General features: G+C 36.9%; 1 protein-coding gene across 5 annotated transcripts in view; it reads left to right on the forward strand.

The window, feature by feature from the left end:
* Positions 1-23,338, forward strand: part of TJP1 (tight junction protein 1) — a 100,245-nt gene that overhangs the window by 1,965 nt on the left and 74,942 nt on the right. For all 5 annotated transcript variants that reach the window (XM_023507614.1, XM_012812194.2, XM_023507615.1 and 2 more), the window contains exon 2: positions 17,917-17,973. In XM_023507614.1, the coding sequence (XP_023363382.1) occupies positions 17,917-17,973 (57 nt within the window). The remainder of the gene's footprint in view (positions 1-17,916; positions 17,974-23,338) is intronic.

The following is a 23,338-nucleotide window of genomic DNA, read 5'->3' on the forward strand; positions in this document are numbered from 1 at the left end:
AAAAGAAAAGTATTACTAGTTAATTGTTACCTTGTAGGGACATTTGCATTCTTAAATATTTACTAGCAAAATACGAGTTGAAAGCTTAGTTTTTAAAATACTATATTATAGGGCAACTTTAAAATCTTACATAGGGAAGATAGGCTGTAAATGAAATAATACTCAATGACCTGTTTCCTCTAAGCCACATAAGGTGATTGAAATGCTTGCTAAGAGTCAGGCTGTCCTCAATATATGTGATGGTTTTGTTCCCCCCCACTCAGTTAAACAAACAAACAAACAATTTCCCAGCTTGCTTTTCATTTTTAGCACAGTAGTTTGTAGAACTCTTGTCTCAGCCGGTTCTGATTCTGTATGCTCTGTAATGGTTGAGTAGTTTTCCGTCCCATGAAGATGCTACATTTCAGGTCATCATTGCCTTATTGATACACTTTTAATTGTTTCCAGGATTTTGCTGTTGGAATAGTAGTCTTATACTCCTTTATGTCAAATTGTTAAAAATGGAGTTGATGGGTTAGAGGGTATGTACAGTTTAAATTTTGAGGTACACCACTAAATCTTTATTCAAAAAGACTCTACCTAGGAATAAATATAACAGATGTTTGTGAGCTACTTAATTCTGACTGAACAATATAAAATCTAAATAAATAAGATGATACAATATTCTTTCTAGATTGGAAGAGTCACTATTGTAAATTAACCAATTTCCCCCAAGTTGACATATAAATGTAATAGAATTCCAAATATAACAATTCCAGGGTGGTATTGTAGAACACTGGATATACTGATAAGAAAATATTGGAAAAATCAGCCTGATCTATTATAAAATAACAGTAATTTAAAGTAGTGTATCATCAGTTCAGTGGTAGACAGTGGCACCACAGAGTCTAGAAACAGTCGTGCATTTGTGAGCTTTCTAAAAATGTTAACATTTTTTTCAAGATTTCATTCACTGAGAACTAGAAGAGCTCAGGAGATCTCACCCCTAAATATTACCCTTTGGTATATAAAAAGTATTTTGAACTCCATGTATAAAGTTACAATAATTATGATCATCAGTATTTAATGTATGTCAGGTATTGATCTAAGAGCTTAATTAATTTAATTCTCACGGTAACAATGAAGTGAGCTCTACTGTTATCTCCACTTTATGGATGAGGAAATTGAAACACAGATAAAGTAACTTGCCTAAGTTCACTTAGCCAGCAAGAGAGAAAAGAATGAATATATGATAAAAACTACGTAGATTATTGGGGGAAAGAATGGGTTATTCAGTAAATAGTTCTAGGACTGTTGGTTGTTCTTTTGTGTGTGTTTTATGCTTTGTAGGCCCTGTCCCCTACAAATTCAAATGAATTCTAAATGCTTGAAAAAGAGCAAATAGAGCAAGTAAAGTAAATCATAAAAATCTAGGGAAAAATGTAAGATGCTTTAAAAAAATATATATATATAGATATATACATACACACACACACACACACACACACACACACACACGTTGGTTGGAAAAGACTCCTCTGTCATGATACCAAAGAAGTAATAAAGGAGGAAAAAAGGTTTTTGTATGTGTGATATGCATCTGGATTTGCAATCAAAATTTTGTTTTCTAATGTACCTGATACACAGTTATCAAAAATTGAAAACAAATTTGGAGAGTGGTTCTTTGTCTCACCAAAGAGTTGCTTAATTATGTAAGAAAATGATGAGGAACATTTTCATTGGTTGAATCATAGAAAAGTGGCTGAGGGAAGCTGCAGTGACTTCTGAATTTTCAAGCTGTTTCCCGTTAGAGGAAGCAGTACAATTCAGCTTATGGTTGTAGTGTTATACACATTTATTATATTTTGTTGCATACGTAAATGTTTTTGTTAAGTCTCAGGAATAGTGTGTTATTTTCCTGTAGCTATCTCTCTAATTATAAGTTAGTATGAAAATGATTACACTGTGTTTACCATTGACATACACGATTCTCAGGGGTAGATTTATTGTATCAAGTCAGGCACAGTGAACTTTTCTTAATAGCTGAATTTTTTTTGAGAGTTAAAAACTGCAGAAAGTAGCCAAGTTAATGAATAAAATTGATTACTTAATCAGTTATTACAGATAGGAATTATTTTCTGAGTGACTGTTACAAGGTAGTTTTAATTTTGGTAGTTAGTGATCAGTGGGGGTTTTTTGCATCATACAGCTTTAAAAGTAAAAAAAAGCTCACTGTGCTTCATGAGAAATCACTTAATTTCGTCTGCCAACTTTTAATGATCTTGTGTAGTAATTTTTCATGTTGGTGTGTTTGGCATTTTACATGCTTACGGCTAAAGCTGTAATTTATATAGCTGACTGAAAATCCTAACTATTTTACAACTCATTTGTTTTAGGACAGCTTATAAGATAGTTACTTTCAAATTACACAGAGCTTTTTCTCCCAGGTTTTATCTTGGCCCAAATTACATTGCGGTATAGGAAAGACCGTCTTTTATTTCTTTCTTTAACACTGGTGTTTTCATGTTAGGAATTCGTGAAGTTTTATTTCATATGAAAGGAAGACTTTGGCTGCCCATTGGTGGTGTCCTGTGAGTTGTGAGCCATCCACACCAACAGATAATGAACTCAAACCAGTGGGGGGAGGGGGCGGTTCTTGAAGGTTGTAATGTGGTATATATAGTTCTCCTTCCTGTTCAGTTTGAAGGAAAATAATTACAGTAGTTCCACTGCCCCGTCCCCCCCATTGTGGAAACAGTGTCTGACTCTGACTTGTACTTGCTCTTTAATCTTTTTTCTATTTAGAGACCAAACATAAACTCAGTACAGTTCTAAGAATAAAACTGCTAAGGAAAATGTCTTTAATAGTTTAGGTGAAAATTTTGGAAATGTAACCCTATTTTCTTGACATAGCCCTGATATTATTACAGTTCATTGTCCTGAAAGATGAGAGCTGAACTGCACACTGTCTTGTGGTTGTGGTGCCGCCACCCCCGACTCCCCACTCAGTTTAGGCCTCGAACTCAGCAGCGTTGTACTTGAGCGCTGTAGTAGCTGAAGACAGACTAGTGAAGTGAGCAAAGTTATTGTTTATTAGCAAAGTTTTGATCATATGTTGAATAAAATGAAAGGATAGTTTATGTTTGAAATGATATTCCTGAAATATTTGACTGGAATGTTCTTTGAACTTCTGAATTTTGAAAACCGATCTTGAAAACCCTTATTAGTTTAAAAATGTTTAATCTTGCAGAAAGAGCTAGATGTTAGGATAGTTTACAAATTTTAAAGTTAATCCTGTAAAGTTGGTGTATTACAGTGTTTCCTGTATTAGCCAGCAATAAAAATAGGCCTTTTGCTATCTCTGACCTAGTGTGCTTCTTTATTTATTTATTGCAGAGAAGATTGGCGTCAGATTGCTCCTTTATGGGTTAGCCGGGTGCTTTATTTCCATTCTTCTTGAACAGATAAATTCTTAATAATGGGGAGTATGTGGAGAGTACATAGGTGGGGAGTTTTATGTCCTCAAAATAGGTAAAAATAAACTGATGTTGAATGATCAGCTATAACACAGAGCGCAGCTTTAGATCATAGGAACACTAATGTTGCCACATTGTACCATTAAACACATCACTGAAATGTAGTAACAAAGCCCTAACTATTAACATGTGTAGTGTTTGATGCTGAATCTTTGGTGCTCCTTACTTTTGGATACATCTAAAGAGAAGGCTTTTATTAGTTTGTGTTACAGAGATGTTTCATTTGTATACCCAACTGTTCCCCGCAGGCAAAATACTGGAAAGTGGGTTCACTGATAATGACCTCAGTCATTTTATTTTATCATGCCCAGAGAAGGAGGTGAAAACAGGAGCTAATACTGCTTTCTGTGGATACTAGTCAGGAACATAAGATTAAATTATACCTATACCTGGTATAATTTAAAATTTTTTTTGATTTTTTGAGATTTTTTTTGTTTCATTTTTAAAAATAGTGTACATTTCCAAAGATCAAAAAGTTCATTTTTCTTCTTGGTTAGAAATTATTCTTTTGGAATTGTCACTAGTATCTTTGGGGGTGGTACAACAGTTTCTTATAATGGAATATCACAAATAAAGCTTGATTTAAGATTAGCACACTTAATTCAGCATACGATTTTAAAATCTGGGATACTGGCTCGGCGCCTATAGCTCAACCGGCTAAGGCGCCAGCCACGTACACCTAAGGTGGCAGGTTCGAATCCTCAGCCCGGACCCGCCAAACAACAATGACGGCTGCAACCAAAAAATAGCCGGGCGTTGTGGCGGGCGCCTGTGGTCCTAGCTACTTGGGAGGCAGAGGCAGGAGACTCGCTTGAGCCCAGGAGTTGGAGGTTGCTGTGAGCTGTAATGCCAGAGCACTCTATCCTGGGGGATAGCTTGAGACTCTGTCTCAAAAAAAATAATAATAAAATAAAAAATAAAAATAAAATCTGGGATACTGGTAATGACTAGTTTTTTTTGGTTAGCATGACAAATTTAATTGAGTAAATTTTGTTTACATCGACGTCCTCCCAAAGCTTATAGTTTTCAGCTGCTGCATACTGTAACGATCATTAGTTAAATGTGTAACTCTTTTAACAACCAAAAGATTTGCATTGTTTATTCTGAAAAAATAAATATGAGCAAATCGATGGTCACCCTGTAATCCAGCAGCATTCTCATGTACTGTCTTGTTTGGGAGAGGTGGCAGAGTTGTAGCTGGAGCCTGGGCTTTCTGTTTTTCACAAGAGTTTCTGCATTTTCCCTTGTTAATTGTTTTTCATATTTGTTTGAATTGAATCCGGATATGTCTGTGTAAGTGTTTTCTGCATGGGTTTGGCAGGAGAGAAAGTAATTGGAATTTACTTACAAACAACTTCTCGAATATACTAAAATGGAAAATGAACACTATGGTAACTGTTACTGTTGCATTTAGGTTCTAACAATTTGGAAATTTGTAACAATTTGGATTTTATAGTCAACTGATATTTATTATACCTGGTAGCATACCAGGTACTGTTGAAGGTGCTGAGGATAGAACAGTGAACACATTGCTGTACTGATGGAGCATTTTAGTGCTGTAGATAGACAGCAACAAATAAAGTACCATACGTGATGCTTAGGACTGGAATCCCTAACGTGCTGTTTCTGGGTCATGACTTCCCTGTAAGATTACATCTACTTTGTCTTCTGTGATAGCTATTTTCTAGTTTTTCTTTATAGTTTTACTACCTAATCATGCACTCTGTAAACACTATGGTTTTGCTGATCTCTGAACTTTGCACAGACAGAATATTCCAGTGTGGATTCTGTTGTATATGGCTTCTTTTGCTCAGCGCTGTGTTTGCTAAGATGATCTGTGTTTGGGTAACTGCAGTTCATTAGTTTTCATTGTATTCTCATGCTTCATAGTGTTCCATTGTGTGAGGGCTTACTGCCATATTAGCTTTGGGAAAAAATAGTTTCAATTAGACTTTTGTGGCTTTTTGGAGAGAAATACTATATACATGTGTCTGTCTGGGGGACAAAAATTAGACAAATGTTATTGACCAGTCATTGGAGTTCTGACAGCTGTGAAAGGTGCTAAGCTGCAAGTCAGTCCTAATTTTGAAGACCTTTTATGACTGTGATCTTAAATATACCTACTAAAGTGTGTTTCAGTAGATGGTCACTTATCTGACTGATGACATCACTAGAAGCCACAGTCAGGAGAGATACATTCCTTGAACAAAAATAAAAACAGTTCTGCTTTTTGAAGTACAATTGCAGGGAATCTTTTCTGGTAGCACCAGGTAAAGGAACTTCTGAAGACTTATTTACTGATTTTTCTTTTTCTAAACAGTGACAAGTGTTTGAATATCTAATTAAACAAAGGTGTTCTAACCTGTATGTATTTTGATGCTGTATCACCTATAAAATTAGAAAACAAGGACGATGGCAAGTAGATTTACATTTTGGTTGTAAATATGAGAAACGTGTTCAGGGTAAACAGTAACCCTAATCCTGAGAGAGGCCTTGTGACGCACACCGAGCTAAGTGTCCCATTTAAACTTCAGTGAGGTACTTGTGTCAGGTACTACTATTATCTCTGTTTTACAGGTGAGGATCTGAGATCAAATTTACTTGCTAGCCACACATGTCCTTAGACATTTTATAACTCATACATGCACACCCCTATACATTGACGTGTTCTAAATGAGCGTCACGGAGAAGAGCATGGAATGGTGTCAGGTGAGTATCAGACCAGACAAAAGGCATGAATCACAAGAGCCAAAGAGAGGTCCTGTGGCAGGGGGAGAGCTGGTGCTGGCTTTTAAAAGAAGCAGTTCTTGCTCAGCTCCAGCTGATTGCTGTCCTGGAGGAAGTCAAGCCAGATCTTCCAGTTTTTCAAGAGGTTGTAAATCTGGATTTTCATGTAAATTACCCTGATTTAAATCTTGCCAGTTGGTTTAATTGTTTATATATTTTTATTGTGAAATATATTACAGTGTGTATAAAAAGTACATAAAGCAAATGTACATTTATGAATTACTCTGAAGTGTACACTATATAAACACCACCCACCTATCAGTAGGCCAGATCCTGCACAAAGAGAGATCAAGTATAGTAAGGACTGAAAAGATGATCACTGAGTTACCCTAATTTTTTTGTCACTTTGTGAGTTTAGGCATTGGAATCTGAATGTTGGGTCAAACTCTTAATAGCTGTGTTCTCATCTATTTAAAAAAAAAAAAACTGCAGATATAAAATGCAGCGGTAACCATCCTAGGGTTGTTCTGGGCTCAGCACATACTAAGCTATGAAATTATGTTAGTTGTGCCTTCTGAAAACATATTATTATCAGAGAAGAGACACATGGGGATTATGGTTATGTGTGCACACACACATACATGCATCCCTATGTTTATCAATTTATTACTGTACAGAGGTCAGCCTGTAGGTAATAGAGAAGTTCCTTAGACTCCTGAGATACTTTTTTTATTTTTGTTTTTTGAGCTAGGGTCTTGCTCTGTCTCCCAGGCTAGAGTGCATCATCCTCACAGCTCACAGCAGCCTCCGAGTCCTGGGTTCAGGTTCCCCTCTTGCCTCAAGCTCCCTAGTAGCTGGGACTGCAGGTGTGCACTACCACATCTGGCTGGCTGAGATACTTGGAAAAAATTATTTCAGTGGCTTTAAGTAAGAGATATAGTCTGATGGATTAGGCAATAGAGATTAAAGACTGTTCCAAATCCAGTGTACCTGACTCAGTTTGGATACCCACCTAATGTGGTGAGTGGTTCATTAACAAGTTCTGTTCAGTTTCTACCTGCTGAGAACTTCAGATCTTCACACATGTGTCATCTCTGCTTTTCTGCTATTTACATTCCTCCTCCCCTTATCTCAACACACACACTAATCCTCCCTCTGGATTCCTGGACAAGCCCTTTAGTATCATACCCCCTGTTCCTCCTACAATCTGTTTTTCTAAAATAATCTTTTCAAAATCAAAAATTTGATTGGGTTCTCCCTCTGCTCCCCAGCCCATACACATATACACACTCATCCTAAAATTCCTAGGCTTCTCAGTTGCCTCCAGAGCAAAAGATGAAAATCTTCAGTTCAGTGGACCGGTGGCCCTGCCGCCTCCTCCAGCCCCGTCCTCCTCCTCCTGCTCTCTCTCCTTCTCAAGCACTTACTCTTTAGTTCCTCGCGCTTGTGCTTCCTGCTAGCTTTTTTGAGTTTCTCACATGGCACTGTTTTTCTTTTCCTTCATAGTACTTATTTAAGCCTGTGCTTATATATTTAGTCATGAAATTTCTCTATCATCTAGTTCTCACATTAGACTATATACTCCATAAGAACTAAGAACTAACCATTTGATCTATTTTAATTCTTTGTAGTCAAGATACCCACAATCCTTACAGTCAAGTTACTCTGTTGAATTTTTTTTGTGCAGTTTTTAGCCGGGGCTGGGTTTGAACCCGCCATCTCTGGCATATGGGACCAGCGCCCTGCTCCTTTGAGTCACAGGTGCCGCCCTACTCTGTTGAATTTTTTAATGTAACATTAAACAAACCATAGGTGTATGCAGATTGATGAATTTCCAAAGTGAATACACTTGTTTGCCCATCACCTGGATACATTACCAGTATCCCAGGAGTACAAGCTCCCCCCCTTGCCCTTGCACTCACTACAACCACAAAGTAACCCTCTTTTGACTTTAAATGTTATTTATTTTTAATATTTAAAAAAATTTTTAAAAACCTACACCACCCAGTATTCCCAGACTTTAAGTTTAGAGATAGGGTCTTGGTCTATCACCCAGACATGGAGTGCAGTGGCAGGATTATAACTACTGCAACCTGAAACTCTTAGGCTGCCTCAGCCTCCTGTGTACCTAGGACTGCAGATGCACACCACCACACCTGGCTAATTTTATATTTTGTAGAGATAGGGTCTCACCATGTTGTCCAGGCTGATCTTGAACTCCTGGGCTCAGGAGATCCTTCTGCCTTGGCTGGGATTACAGGCATGAGCCACCACCCCCAGTTATGACTTGTAACAATATAGATCACTTTTGCCTCTTCTTTGTTTTGTTATTAAAAAATGACATTTACCACTTTTCATGGATTATAAAGTTCATGTGTTTAATTGTAGACTACATAAAAATGAAATACAACTCAGAAATTGAGCTCTTTTCCTGTGAGTCTATAAATATGCTTGTTAAACAAAATTGGTATCTTGCTGCATTTTTATATATACCTTTATAACATTTTTCTTCAGACTTTTTATTTTGAAATATTAGATTTACTTAAAAGTTAGTCTTTTCTTCCCTGCTTCTTCAGTATGGTTACAGTATTCACTTGTGGCATAGTTATGTTTGTTATTGTTCCATTTTTTATTCCTTTCCTTCCACCATATCCTTGTTGATTTTAATAGGTTTTCTTTCCTTTTTTTGATTTGTGAAAAGGCTGTACTGTATTTTAACAGTAAAGCGACACAAAAAGATAGACACAGAGAGATGACACTCCCTCTTTGTCCCTGTTACCCCATTCCCTTTCCTCTCCTTCCCAACTGAAAAAAATGAAAGGATTTTTATCCATCTTCAGCTATTAGAAAAATTCCATACCTAAAAATGGTTTCATTTTTGATAACTGGGAAGTACTCTAGATTTTAAGTTTCCTATAGTGTTTGTTATTATCTGTCCCTAATGGGGATTTTCAGTGTTTATAGTGAACATAATAGTAACTTTTAAGCCGCTATTCTTTCTCTGTGGTTGTAGGACAGTAGCTAATATTAGCAACTTACCTGTGAACTTAGTTTTTCCCGAATTTCCAGCTTTGATCAACCAAAATATTCCAAGTCTACTGTGTCTTCTAACTTTTAGTATTTCCTAATCATTCGTCTTCTAAATTGTTAACTGAGAGGTGGACAAAATAATTTATTTATAAATTTAATTGATGTTGAGTATAATAGGATGTTGAATGCTAAGTTTACTTAATTTCTAGGGAGATTTTCATCCCATAGTTGCTGCACTTTTATTTTGATCATTATTTGTGGTTAGTGGATTTTATTGAATTCTGAGTATCTCCAGACCTCTCTTCATTGGCTTTTAGATTGATCTTTTTTTACCACCTCTTGGACATCTCTATTTTGAGAAATTAAATGACAGATCTTCAAGTTAATCCAAATATATCTATTTTCCTCTGTCTTTTATAACAATACGTATGCTGTTCTCTTCCGTTTGTATAGCTGTGAATATAATTGAAACTTCAGTAAAGGGCAGGAGCCATTTGTTTTATTTATGAAAAGTTAGGTGTACTTCCTAAGTTCCTGGCTTAGCTTTATTGCAATAGGTGATCTTGCTTTCTATTTTGGATGGAAAAAAGCCAAAAACAAGAAACCCCAAAATTATGGAGCACAGAAGAAATCAGAAATGGTACAGCTGAGCAGCTTTGCTGAAAAAAAGGCACCAGAAAGGTCCCCAGCCTGTTCAACAACCTTTACTGCTTGATTCCCTGCTGGGGTACTGGGAGTCATCACGGTATTCAGCGTGGCTTGAGAGATGGTGCTCATACTTTAGATTTAAGGTCTGACAGCTTAAAATTCATGCAAATTTTATTTTATGATAAAATGTGTGATATTTTGCAATATCAGATAAATAAGGTATATTAATCTTAAAAACTGAGAGAACTTAAGTTTTTACATTTTATTTTGGTGTGTTCTCTGGACAGTATTGTTTTAGCTTAATTGGTTATCACGTATCTGTACTGGCTGCTGCTTTTCACATTTCTTTTTTTTGGAGACAGAGCCTCAAGCTGTCCCCCTGGGTAGAGTGCTGTGGCATCACAGCTCACAGCAACCTCCAACTCCTGGGCTCAAGCGGGTCTCCTGCCTCCACCTCCCAAGTAGCTGGGAGCACAGGCACCCGCCACAACACCCGGCTATTTTTTGGTTGCAGCTGTCATTGTTGTTTGGCAGCCTGGGCTGGATTTGAACCCACCACCTTAGGTGTATGTGGCTCGCGCCTTAGCCAGTTGAGCCACAGGCGCCAAGCCTTCAAATTTCTTTGATTCTTCCTTTCGCCCCATAAGATATTGGTAGTCCACAGTGTCTGTCATCTTAGTCCTTTGGTAACTCGATCTTTTCTTTCGGCTTCAATACTACTATCTCCTGTGCTTCTTGGGGGTCCTTATCTACTCCAGATCTCAGTCTTGATCGTCAGACCTGTGTATCTAACTGCCTACTGCCCTATCTCTGTTGTGGTAGTCCCATAGGCACCTTAAATTAAGCATGTCTAAAACTGAATTTGTAATCTTTTTCTCCTCCTGCTTATACTTAGCTTCCCACTTCAGAAACCTAAGGGCCACTTTTAACTCTACCTCATTTTCACTTTAACTTTCTTTTTTTTTTTTTGCTTTGGATACAGCTAGTGGTTTGTATTGCAGGTAAAGATGTGTGGTGAATACATCAAAACACAAGAGATCATAAAGACGTTATATTATAGAACACAGTTCTATATAACCTGTTAGAATTCTTTTTTTTTTTTTTATTAAATGATAGCTGTATACATTAATGCAAACATGGGGTACAGTGTAGTGTTTTCATATACATTTTGAAATACTTTCATCAAGCTAGTTCACATAACACTCTAACTTTCTAACTGATGTCCTTTCCTCAAATTTGTCTTCCGTGTTACAGTCTTCAGAATGAATTCTGACTATGTCATTTCATTGTCTAAAATTCTGTAGTGTTTCCCCATTGAGTTAAAGTCCTTGGCATTAGGTTACGAGGCCCGTTGTAATCTGGTACCTTTGCCCCTTCTCTTTTTACCCTCTGCCTGTTGCATGTACTGTACAACTCAAGTCACACCACAGCCAGCGTCATGTGTAGCACCACACAGTCTTGCTGACGTGCTTTTTCTTCTCCGGAAATGTCTTTCCCCACTTTTTTTTGCATCCTTGGGGAGCTGGTCTCTGCTTTTCATAGCAGATGTAGTCTTCTTCCATCCTCCGTGAAGTCTCTTGTATACCATTTATGTTGTGTTCTGAGTTGCTTCTTGAACCCATAGGGCTTCAGAACATTTACCGTATTTACAAAACATTTGATGCATAAATGAATGAGCTTTGCAGGTTACAGACATAAGGATTGTAAAATGTAACTGGCTGTGTGTTTAGATATAATGTAAGGAGTTCTTTCGTTTGCCATATACTTGCCTTCTATGTTCTGTTTTGGACTTGGTTTTCTCCCAGTTGTAGGTTCGTCTTGTCTCATCAGTTCTCGTGCCCTCCAGTCTTTCTCATTCCTTTGTAATCAGTCCTGAAGGACAGTGAAACTGCCTGGATTGGCAGGAAGCCCTTCAGAGTTGGTGATCTGAGTAGTGTCTTTGCCAGCTGGAGCTTAGAACAAAGAAACCAAACAAACTCTTGGCAGATTCTGAAATGCAGCTTTTTGCTTCTTTGGAAATTGTGATTCTAGTCAGTTGATGCTGACTTAGAAATGTACGCAGACCTCGGACTCCACCAGCCATGCATTGTGGTCACTTTGGATGCCTGCAGTGCTTCGCTGTTTATTGAATTTGTAGCCTGTTTGTTGTAATTGCAATCTTAATAGAATTTTGGAGCTGGAAAGGTCTCTTTATTTGAGATAATTTCATCCAGTTTCCTCATTTTATAGGTGAGGAAACTAACGTCACATTTCCAGTCAATGACAAATTTGGGCTGTGGTCTCATTATTTCCAGTCTAGTTCATTTTCTGTCTAATAGCATCTTTCAGAGTTACTAGGGAATGATAATGGTAGAATCACACGTAGAGAAATAATACATTTTCCTTTTGGTCTCCTGCAAGCTTAAATGCTTTGGGAATAGAAGGTTCCCAGTGCAAGTTATGCAATTATTCATTCTGCATTTTTTAAATGAGAAGGAAGTTTACAATAAGAATATTAAGTTATAAAAATTATTGATTTCAATAAGTAATCGATGAAAATGATTAAAATGCTCACAGTGAAAAAGACAGACTACCCCACCCTGGTTTTCATAGCTCCATCTCAGAGGCCACTTGTTTCTTAGGTATTCTTTTAAAGGAATGATGCTTTCAAATGGTGCTTTTTCTAAAGAATCAAAATCCTTAGAGGTTAATGAACACTTTTTTCTTTATGGAATACTCATGAAAATAGTGCTTAACAAATTTAGTGATACTGTAACATAAATGTTTTGTATCAGCAGTTTTCAACCTGTGGGTCCTGACCCACAAGAACTGTATTAAAGGGCCACAGCATTAGGAAGGTTGAAAACCACTGTTTTATAATTAGCTTCCATTTGTGAGTGATTTACTAGAAGGAGCTCTTTAGTTTTCTCTCTAGTATTTCACTTGTGATCACTTTCAAATATATATAACAAGGTTGGAAGCAGTTTACAGCTCAGCCCCTGAGACTGCTGTTCTCACTTCCTGTGTCTGCATCATCACATGGCGAGTGGTCGCCGTCTGTCTGTCTGTCCCTGGGGTCATTCAGAACACAGGAGGGCTGCCTGCTTACACGAACAACCAGGGACAGAATTTTGCTACTTTTGCTATCGAAACAAATGAAATAATTGAGAGTAAAGAGAGATGACATGGTCCATGGCTTAAACTAGGAATAATTTTTCTGTTGATTTAAAAAAAAAAGAGTGGTAAGACATAGTAACTCATTTATGTTATGGCTTAAAGTGGTTTGTGGCTGGTCAGAAGTCTGACTAACCACTCCTGTGTTTAGGTCTCCCTTCAGGTAAATCAGACTAATGAAGCTGGGTTTGACTGTCACATAGCAGTGAGCTGTTGTATCACCCTTCTGGGAAGCTGGTCATGCACTTTTCTGATTCCTCCCCCAAAACCATGTTGATTGGATGTAGAATGCTGAGAATAATTATGTTTTAGTATTTTAATTTTTTTCCCCTTAACTTGCATGAACAAAATTGCACTTTTCTGGAAACTGTGTATGAAGACCTTAATGTATAGATTTCTTACTAGTGGTAGAATAAACATTTTTTAATATTAACAATAACTTATAAAATAAACTTGACCATTACTTGATTTTCTTTAAAGTCAAATTAAAAATAGTTCAGATGTTCCTCAATGCTCAGTGGGGCAGCATCTCAGTAAACCCATCGTAAATTGAAAATACCGTAAGTTGAAAATATGTTTAATAGACCTGACCCCAAACATAATCGCTTAGCACAGCCTACCTTAAACATGCTGAGAATCTTACACTTTACTTTAGCCTAAAATTGCGCAAAGTCACCTAACATAAAAGCCTGTTTTATAATAAAGTGTTGAATATATCATATCATTTATTGAATGCTATACTGAAAGTGAAGAACAGAATGGTTGTATGAGCACCATCAGAAAGTATGGTGGTACTCGTAGCTTAGTGGGTAGGGCACCGGCCACATGCACTGAGGCCAGGGCCAGCTAAACAACTGCAACAACAACAACAAAAGTAGCCGGGCATTGTGGTCCCAGCTGCTTGGGAGGCTGAGGCAAGAGAATTGCTTAAACCCAAAAGTTTAAGGTTGCTGTGAGCTGTGACATCATAGGGCAACATAGTAAGATTCTGCCTTAAAAAAAAAAAAAGAAAGTTGACATACCATTATGTTGACCTGTTGTAAATTGGGGACTGTCTGTTGTTGCAGTTTCAAGTAGGAATGCGAGTTGATAATATGGTTGAAAATACATTGCTAGTTTGTTCAGATTAGGAATGGAGAGTGGTAAATTAAGAGAATAAAACACCTGAAGGAAAAAGTGTTATTTACATTCTCTTCACTTCATGTATCCCTTCAGCCTTCTCTTCCTACTGGTTAGACAGAATTAAGATGGCAATGTACAGTTTTATATCTTGCCCCCCACACCATTAAGTGAATTTCCAATTGATTAATATTCTTTTTACAAAATAGAAAACTATGTTCATTAAAAACCATAGGGAGGATGATAAACTGTGTCGTTTTATACATGGGAGAAGTACGGGATATAGCAAGGAGAATAAATGCATATTATCAGATCACTTTCAATTTGGTCTGATAGGAAAAGTATTAAAAGTCAGTTAAGCAATGTCACTGGTTAATGAAGTAGATCCAGAAAGGATGAGCTTTGAGCTATGCAAGCCGTTCTCGTTCTTAATGTTATCTGAGATTTGACAAACTGTTAATTATTGCTGATATTTTTATCATGTATATTTTAGTGGGACTGTTGGTTTAGCAGATCTTCTTATACCATTATTGCTTCTTGTTGATAGAGGAGTGTTTTTTAATGGTTTAAATCCCAGTCAGTTTTTGTTAAAAAACAAAACATCTTTGTTTCCAGCAGAGATCTCATTAAAGGGAGGTTTTGCTGCACTTGATTGGAAAATTGAAACAAAATGCTGGTGAGGTTGGCAGTTCTTATCTGTGGGAGTGAACAGAGAGATCCTTTCTCTCTTACTCTCTTATTCATCTAGCGGGAAAGTTAATCTAGTTGCTTTGAATTTAGGAAAGCAGGCTTTCTTCATAGGGATTTCTTTTCTAAAATGGCATTAATTGTCAATTAAAGTTGCTGTGGGAAAGGAGAAATGGGTTCATGGCACCTCTGGATAACTTATTCTCATGGTCCTAAATGACAGCAGGGTAACAGATTTAAAGTAGGCACTTGTAACAGTGGGTGATGACAAATGTTCTGAGAATGTCATGCTCAGCTTTCTCCCCTTTCAGCCTACCTTTTGATAATTCTGAATGGTGTTTGTTTGTTTGTTTGTTTGTGTTTGAGATAGTCTCACTGTGTTGCCCTTGGTAGAGTACGGTGGTATCATAGCTCATAGCAACGTAAAACTTTTGGGCTTAAGTGATTCTCTTGCCTCATCCTCTCAGGTAGCTGGGACTACAGGTGCCCGCCATAATGCCTGTCTATTTTATTGTAGTTTTCATTGTTGTTTATCAGGCCCAGGCCAGGTTTGAAACCTCCAGCCCCAGTATGTAGCCAGCACCCTCAGCACTGAGCTACAGGCACCAAGGCCTGAAATGTTTTTTTTTTAAGTTTTATTTGTAAGAGATTTTATGAAGAAGAATTCCGTGGCAGCTGCAACAGGAAAAATAACAAATGGGACTTAATTAAACCGAAAAGCTTCTATACAACTAAGGAGACAACAACCAAAGAAAACAGACAACCAACCTTCAGAATGGGAAAAGCTATTTGCATATTATGAATCGGACAAAAATTGTATAACTAGGATCTATAGAGAACTCAATTAACAAAAAAAGACCCAACAATTCCATGTATCACTGGGCAACAGACATGAATAGAACCTTCTCTAAAGAAGACAGAGGAATGGCTAACAAACATATGAAAAAATGCTCATTGTCCCTGATTATCAGAGAAATGAAAATCAAAACTACCCTGAGAGATCACCTAACCCCAGTGAGAATGGTCCACATCACAAAGTCAAGCTACAGATATTGCCATGGATGTGGAGAGAAGGGAACACTTTTATACTGTTGGTTGGACTGCAAATTGATACAACCTTTTTGGAAGGAAGTATGGAGAACCCTCAAAGAATTCAAGCTAGATCTCCCATTTGATCCTGCAATCCCATTACTGGGCATCTACCCAGAAGGAAAAAAAAACCTTTTATCATAAAGACACTTGCACTAGACCAGGGTCCTCAAACTTTTTAAATAGGGGGGGGGCCAGTTCACTGTCCCTCAGACCATTGGAGGGCCAGACTACGGGCCTTGGGACAAGTCGGCTGCTAAGAAGGACAGGCAGTGGTGGCAAAAACACCTGGCAGGCAGGATAAATGTCCTAGGTGGGCTGCATGTCGCCCGCAGGCTGTAGTTTGAGGACGCCTGGACTAGACTGTTTATTGCAGCTCAATTTATAATCGCCAAAACATAGAAACAGCCTAAATGCTCCCTAACCCAGGAATGGATTAACAAGCTGTGGTATATGTACACCATGGAATACTATTCAGCCACTAAAAAAAGATGGAGACTTTACAGCCTTTGTATTAACCTGGATGGAAGTGGAACACATTATTTTTAGTAAAACATCACAAGAATGGAGAAGCAAGAATCCAATGTACTCTGTTCTAATATGAAGGCAATAGATGAGCTAATACAAGGGAGAGGTAGGGGAATGAATAATTGGGGAGAGGGGAGGAGGAAGGGCAATGGGGGTTCACAGTGTATGGCACACCTCGTGGGGGTGAGATAAAATTGTAAGAGGGACTTTACCTAACAAATGCAATCAGTGTAACCTAATGCTTTGTACCCTCAATGAATCCCAAACAATAAAAAAAAATTTTTTCTATAATAAAAAAAAATTGTATTTGTAAATAAATACATTTTTAGGGACCCCAGTTCCATAACATAGTAACATTAAGAGAGACTGAATTTTTTTTTTTATTAAATCATAACTGTACATTAATGCAGTCATGGGGTACAATGTGCTGGTTTTATATACAATTTGAAATATTTTCATCTAACTGGTTAACATAGCCTTCATGGCATTTTCTTAGGTATTGCGTTAAGACATTTATATTCTATATTTAGTAAGTGTCACATATACCCTTGTAAGATGTACTGTAGGTGTGGTCCCACCAATTACCCTTCTTCCACCTGAGAGACTGAATTATTTAAACTTCCAAGAGCAGTTGACCCAATTTAAAAGAAATTTATTTTGAATTTATTAATACTCATCCCGTAGATAATTTATTTTCTACTCTAGTAAGGGGTTTATGACAGGAGGTGAAACTACACTATGGTTTGAGCAGGGCCTATATTGGAGCTTATATCACTTACGGTGATTCTTGGGGAAGTATTGAAGATTGTTCATTTGCTTTTTAAAATTTTTTTGTGTGTACATGTATAAACAGATACTAGATAAAGCTGCTTTTTAGTATTTATAAACGAAGCTTGAGAAGGTAATTCTGAAGTAAAGCTAGGTGGAGTAGTCGTGTTTAATTGTGACCACCCCTATCAAAATGGTCTCATCTGTCTCTGTAGCACGCATGTTTATAATTGCTGTGTTCAGAGGTACTTAACTTTCCCTTCCTTTGCAGAATGTGAGGAATACCTTTAAATGTTTTGTGCCATTAAATATTTTTAAATAATGCTGTTGCAGTTTTTATCCTTTTCTGATGTTAAGTATAATGTTACAAATTAGTTTAAATTCAGATTTCAGCTGCATGAAATGAATATAGAGCAGCATCTGTGCAGATTAAGTTAAAAACGAAGTTCCTGTGTGTAGTTTCCTATCTCTTAAAACAAGAGCAAACAAAAGTCTTTCCATAATTACAAAGCTCCCTTTCGAGTATCTCTGATATTAATAGTCTAAACTTTGATATCTCAGTTTGCTAAAGTATTTGGTGGATATTCCTGTATGTTTCTTTAAGGACATTTTCTTAAAAGGTGAATGATTTGTTTTTCTTTTCCTTTATCAGAACATAACAATGGAGGAAACAGCTATATGGGAACAACACACAGTGACACTTCACAGGGTAAGTTTCTGTTGCAGTAAATAATCTGTGTATGACTCAGGATACTGGCAGCTTTTGAAAACAATAGGAGAAAAGTCAGATGTCAGGAAGTGAAAAGGGGGGGATTTTCTATATTCTCTTGTTTAAAATTAAGTCACAATAAATTTTTTATTAAGGTCAAAAATGAACATGATTACTTCTTCATATATCCTTTTGGTTATCTTAGTTTTATTTTCCAGAATATTACAGGGATATGAACATTGTAGTTACATAAATTGCTTTTGTCCAGTTCGAGTCGAAGTTGTCAGTGTGCCCTTAACCCAGATAATGTGTATTGTACCCAGTTGGTATAAGTCACCCAGCTCCTTTCCCCTTCTCATCTGCTTGATTTCCAGTGAGTGTTACTTTCTTTTTTTTGAGACAGAGCCTCAAGCTGTCGCCCTGGGTAGAGTGCTGTGGCATCACAGCTCACAGCAACCTCCAAATCCTGGGCTCAAGCGAGTCTCCTGCCTCAGCCTCCCAAGTAGCTGGGACTACAGGCGCCCACTGCAACGCCTGGCTATTTTTTGGTTGCAGCTGTCATTGTTGTTTGGCAGGCCCGGGCTGGATTTGAACCCGCCACCTTAGGTGTATGTGGCTGGCGCCCTAGCCACTTGAGCCACAGGTGCCAAGCTGAGTGTTACTTTCATACATGCTCACATAAGTGTTGATTGGTGACTTCCAAGTTAATAATGAGTATATCTGCTGTTGATTTTTCCATTCTTGCAATTCTTCACTTTAAAGAAGGGTCTCTAGTTCCATCCAGGAACTAATAAAAGAGGTATTAGTTCACCATTCTTTTAGAATGACTGAGTAGTACTCCATGGTATACATATACTATATCACATTTTATCAATCCACTCGTATATTAATGGCCACTTGGATTTGAATTGTTGCCACATCTTTGTGATTGTGAATTGTGCTGCTGTAAATAGTTGAGCGCAGGTGTCTTTTTTATAAAATGTCCTTTTTTACCTCGGGTAAATACCCAGTAGTTCTTTGAGGTACCTATGTAGTACTTGCCATAGAGCTTATACTACTAGTTTATGGTCCCACTAGTGATAAGGGAGTGTTCCTTTCTCTCCACACCTCTGCCAGCATCTGTTGTTTTGGGATCTTTTGGTAAGAGAGATCCAAAATATACTCCCATTATATGGTTATGGGATATGGTAAGTGAGATTCCCAAATATACTCCCATTATATAGATATACTATATGTTGCTTAGTTAACAGCAACTAAAAAGAACTGGGTTATCTCTACTTTCTGGCTCTTGAAAATAATGGTGCCATCAACTCTCATGTATAACTTATTATGTGGCCATTTGCTTTCATTTCTCTGGAGTAAATGCTTAGGAGCATAACTGTAGGATCACACGGTAAGTCTATGGTTAACTTTTGAGGAACTCTCAAACTGATTTCTATGGTGACCACACCATTTTACAGTTCCATCAGCAATGTATAAAGGTTCTAATTTACCCACATCCTGGCCAACATTTGTTACTGTCTTTGTCAGTATAACCATTCTAGCAGGAGTGAAGGGGCATCATGCATGGTTTCTGATATACATTTTACTAATGGCTAATAGCACTGAGTATCACCGGAGTTAGGTGATTATCTCATTGTAGTTTTGATTTGCATTTCTCTGTTTTTACTTATGACTTAAAGTGATTTGTTTTTTTAAATTTTGAGTGATTGTAAAAAAGACTGTGTACGTTAGTGTAAATGTTAAAGTGCTTCCACCTGTAAGTGTATGTGCATATATTGTTAAATGTGAAGTGCAGAATTAAGCCAGGTTGTATGCATATTAAAATACTGAAAGATACTTGATGATTTGAAATTTGTGGCCCCAAGCTGCTACTTAAATAATTACAGATGAATGGAGGGGAGATTACTACTATGAGAACTTTGTTTGAAGTGGCATTACCCTGAATGTGAATCTTGCCTATGCTTTTTTCTTGCTGTAAAAGTGGGTGTGTAGGTCAGTCCCTTCTAAAGCCTGGTGTTTACATGTTTACATTGAGACTCAGGACACCAGCTCATGTTTTGGCAATTGATAAAGTTCCAAACCTCCCCAAATTCTCTTTCCTCCCTTTGAAGGGAACTTAGTTGCTGATTACTCTCCTTCTCAAAGAATATGCCCAAAGAGATTAGAGAATATTTAAATGTAGGTTATATACTTTAATACCAGCTGTATCCATTATTACGAAGATGGAAAGAGTTTGGAAAAGCAAGTTCCTGAACCCTGTCCTTATTATGTCATGAATGTTTAAATCTGTACATACTGATAATAGGTAAATTAATTATTTAAAAAAACAGTGGTTTTCAGACAAGATATAGTTGGCTTTTTGTTGAAGGAAATCATTAAATAGTTCCTTTAATTTATAAAACTGAAATATGGACTCCTTTTGTTTGAAATGTGGTGATAGGTAGCATATGTAAATCACATACATATGATTAAACATATGAAATAACTTTATGCCTTATGACTGTTTAATTTTTGTGATATCGATTAATTGGTATTACATTTTTGTTAATACCTTTATTATTGATATAATTTATATTCAGTACAATTCATCCTTAGTATAAAGTTCTGAGTTTTGACAAGCACTTGTGGTCATATAACCAGCACCACAATTAAAATATAAAATAATTTCATTACCCTAAAACTTTCCCTTGTGCCCCATCCCCTCTCTCCCAGCACTTAACCACCAATGATAGGTTTTCTGTTCCTATACTTCTGCATTTCCAGAATACCATGTAAACGGATTCATAGAATCAATACGCAGGCTTTTGAGGCTGACTTCTTACACGTAGCCAAGTGCATGAGATTTCTCCATGCAGCTGCTGTGCCAGCAGCTAGTTCTTCTCATTGCCGAGTAGCATTTTGTTGTGTGAATGTGTAATGACTTGTTATTCATTCTCCAGTTGTGGTACATTTGGGTGTTCACAGGTTTTTGGTGATTATGAATAAATGTGCTTTAATTACAGGGTTTTTTAATGAATGTAATTTTTTCATTTCTCTTGGGTAAATACTTTAGTGGAGTTGCTATAGGTTGTATGGTAATTGTTTAATTTTATGAGAAAGGGCTGACAAGATGTTTAAAGGAAATGCTCATTGGAGAATATTGGATTTCGGATTTTCAGATTATAGATGTTCAACCTATATTATCAGATTTTTTAAAAACTGTAGCTTTTCTAATAGGTGTCTGGTGGTATCTCATTTTAGTAGTTTGCATAACTACAGATTAGTGATGATGAGCATCTGTTGATATGCTTGTTACCCACATATCTTCGTTGGTAAAATGTTTTCACATCTTTTGTCCATTTTGAATTGGGTTTTTTCTTATTATAGGTGTTTTTAAAACTGTGAGAAAACATACATAATGTAGAATTCACCTTGTGTGCAGTGCCTTTTGTCTATTTTTTAATCAGGTTGCTTCTTTCTTTAGTTGTTGAGTTGCAGGAGCTCTTTATATACCATGGATATTGACCGCCAGGATATTTGCAGACGTTTGACTTGCAAATATTCTATTCCGTGGGTTACATCTTTATTCCGTTGATTATCCTTTTTGATGCACAACAATCACTGAGTTTTAAGAGGTGTATATATATTCAGGATATAGGTCCTTTGTCAGGTATTGCTTTGTAAATATTTTTTTCCTAGTGTGTGGTCTGCCTTTTTCTTCTTTTAAACAGCGTCTTTTGCAGAGGATAACTTTTAAATTTTGATTTAAGTCCAACTTGTTTATTTTTGCTTTTACTGATCATATTTTTGGTTTTGTATCTTAGAAGTCTTTGCCAAACCCAAGGCCACAAATATTTTTTCTTGTGTTTCTTTTAAAAGTTTTGAGTTATATTTTGTTTGTGTTATAAGATACAGGCAGAGAATTTTTTTATATTGATGTCCAATATTTTAAAGAACGATTTTGTTGAAAAGATTATTTTTTTCTCTATTTAATTGCCATTTGAATAGACGTTTCTTCAAGGAAGATGTAAACATGTACAATAAACACATGAAAGATACTCAGTAAAATGTATATCAGAAACCATGCATGATGCCCCTTCACTCCTGCTAGAATGGTTATACTGACAAAGACAGTAACAAATGTTGGCCAGGATGTGGGTAAATTAGAACCTTTATACATTGCTGATGGAACTGTAAAATGGTGTGGTCACCATAGAAATCAGTTTGAGAGTTCCTCAAAAGTTAACCATAGACTTACCGTGTGATCCTACAGTTATGCTCCTAAGCATTTACTCCAGAAAAATGAAAGCAAATGGCCACATAATAAGTTATACATGAGAGTTGATGGCACCATTATTTTCAAGAGCCAGAAAGTAGAGACAACCCAGTTCTTTTTAGTTGCTGTTAACTAAGCAACATATAGTATATCCATATAATGGGAGTATATTTAGGAATAAACAGAAATGAGGAACTGATACATTTATAACATTTATGAACCTGAAAACATTATGCTCGATGAGAGAAGCTAGTCATACAGGACCATATATTGTATAATTCCACTCATATGACGTGTAAGAGTAGGTGACTAGTGGATAGTTAGATTGTGGAAGCTTAGTGTGGAGGGATGAGGACTAAAGATTAGAGAATTTCTTTTCAAGGTGATGGAAATATAAAATTGATTGCAGTGATAGTTGTACAACTGTGAATGTACTAAAAATAATTGAATTATACACTTTAAATGGTGAATGTTATGTGAATTATTGCTCAGTAACGCTGTTCAAAGGGGGTGAGCGTCCGCCTGTCTGCTGAGCACCCTGCTGCTGTCAGATGGAGAAGGTATTATGCTAAAGCAAGCATCTAAAATACAGTTGCTTTAACTGTAGGTTATCATTTACATATATGGAGTGCATTACAGATGTTTCAAACCTTTCACTTTATTTAATTATCTATGAAATAGGTGGTAGTCACTGCATGGAGTAAATTGATTCTCAGAAAGGTCTAGTGAAATGCTGTAGTTTAATTGGAACTTGAACCCAGGTTTGGACTCAAACCTGCTGAGTCCAAACCTGGGTGCTTTTTCCATTTATTTATATGTCAAGTTTAATTTTAAATTTCAAAATGTTTGTAATTTTGAAATTACATGTAATTTATTTTGTTCTAATTTCAAATTACTGAGGAGAGTACCAGTGTTTGCATTACATGGATGACTTGAGCAATGCTGAAGTGAGGGCCTTTGGTGCATGTGGCACCTAGTGGGCACATGGTGGTCCCTCTCACCTCCCTTTTTAGTTACCCAGGTCCTCCTCACACTATGTGGCCGTTCATCCCTGTTGTTTAGCTCCCACTTCCTAGTGAGAACGTGTGGTGGTGGTTTTTCCGTTCC

The sequence above is a fragment of the Otolemur garnettii genome, unplaced genomic scaffold, assembly GCF_000181295.1.
Source record: "Otolemur garnettii isolate 467f Iridium unplaced genomic scaffold, OtoGar3 scaffold00194, whole genome shotgun sequence".
NCBI classification, from domain to species: Eukaryota; Metazoa; Chordata; class Mammalia; order Primates; family Galagidae; genus Otolemur; species Otolemur garnettii.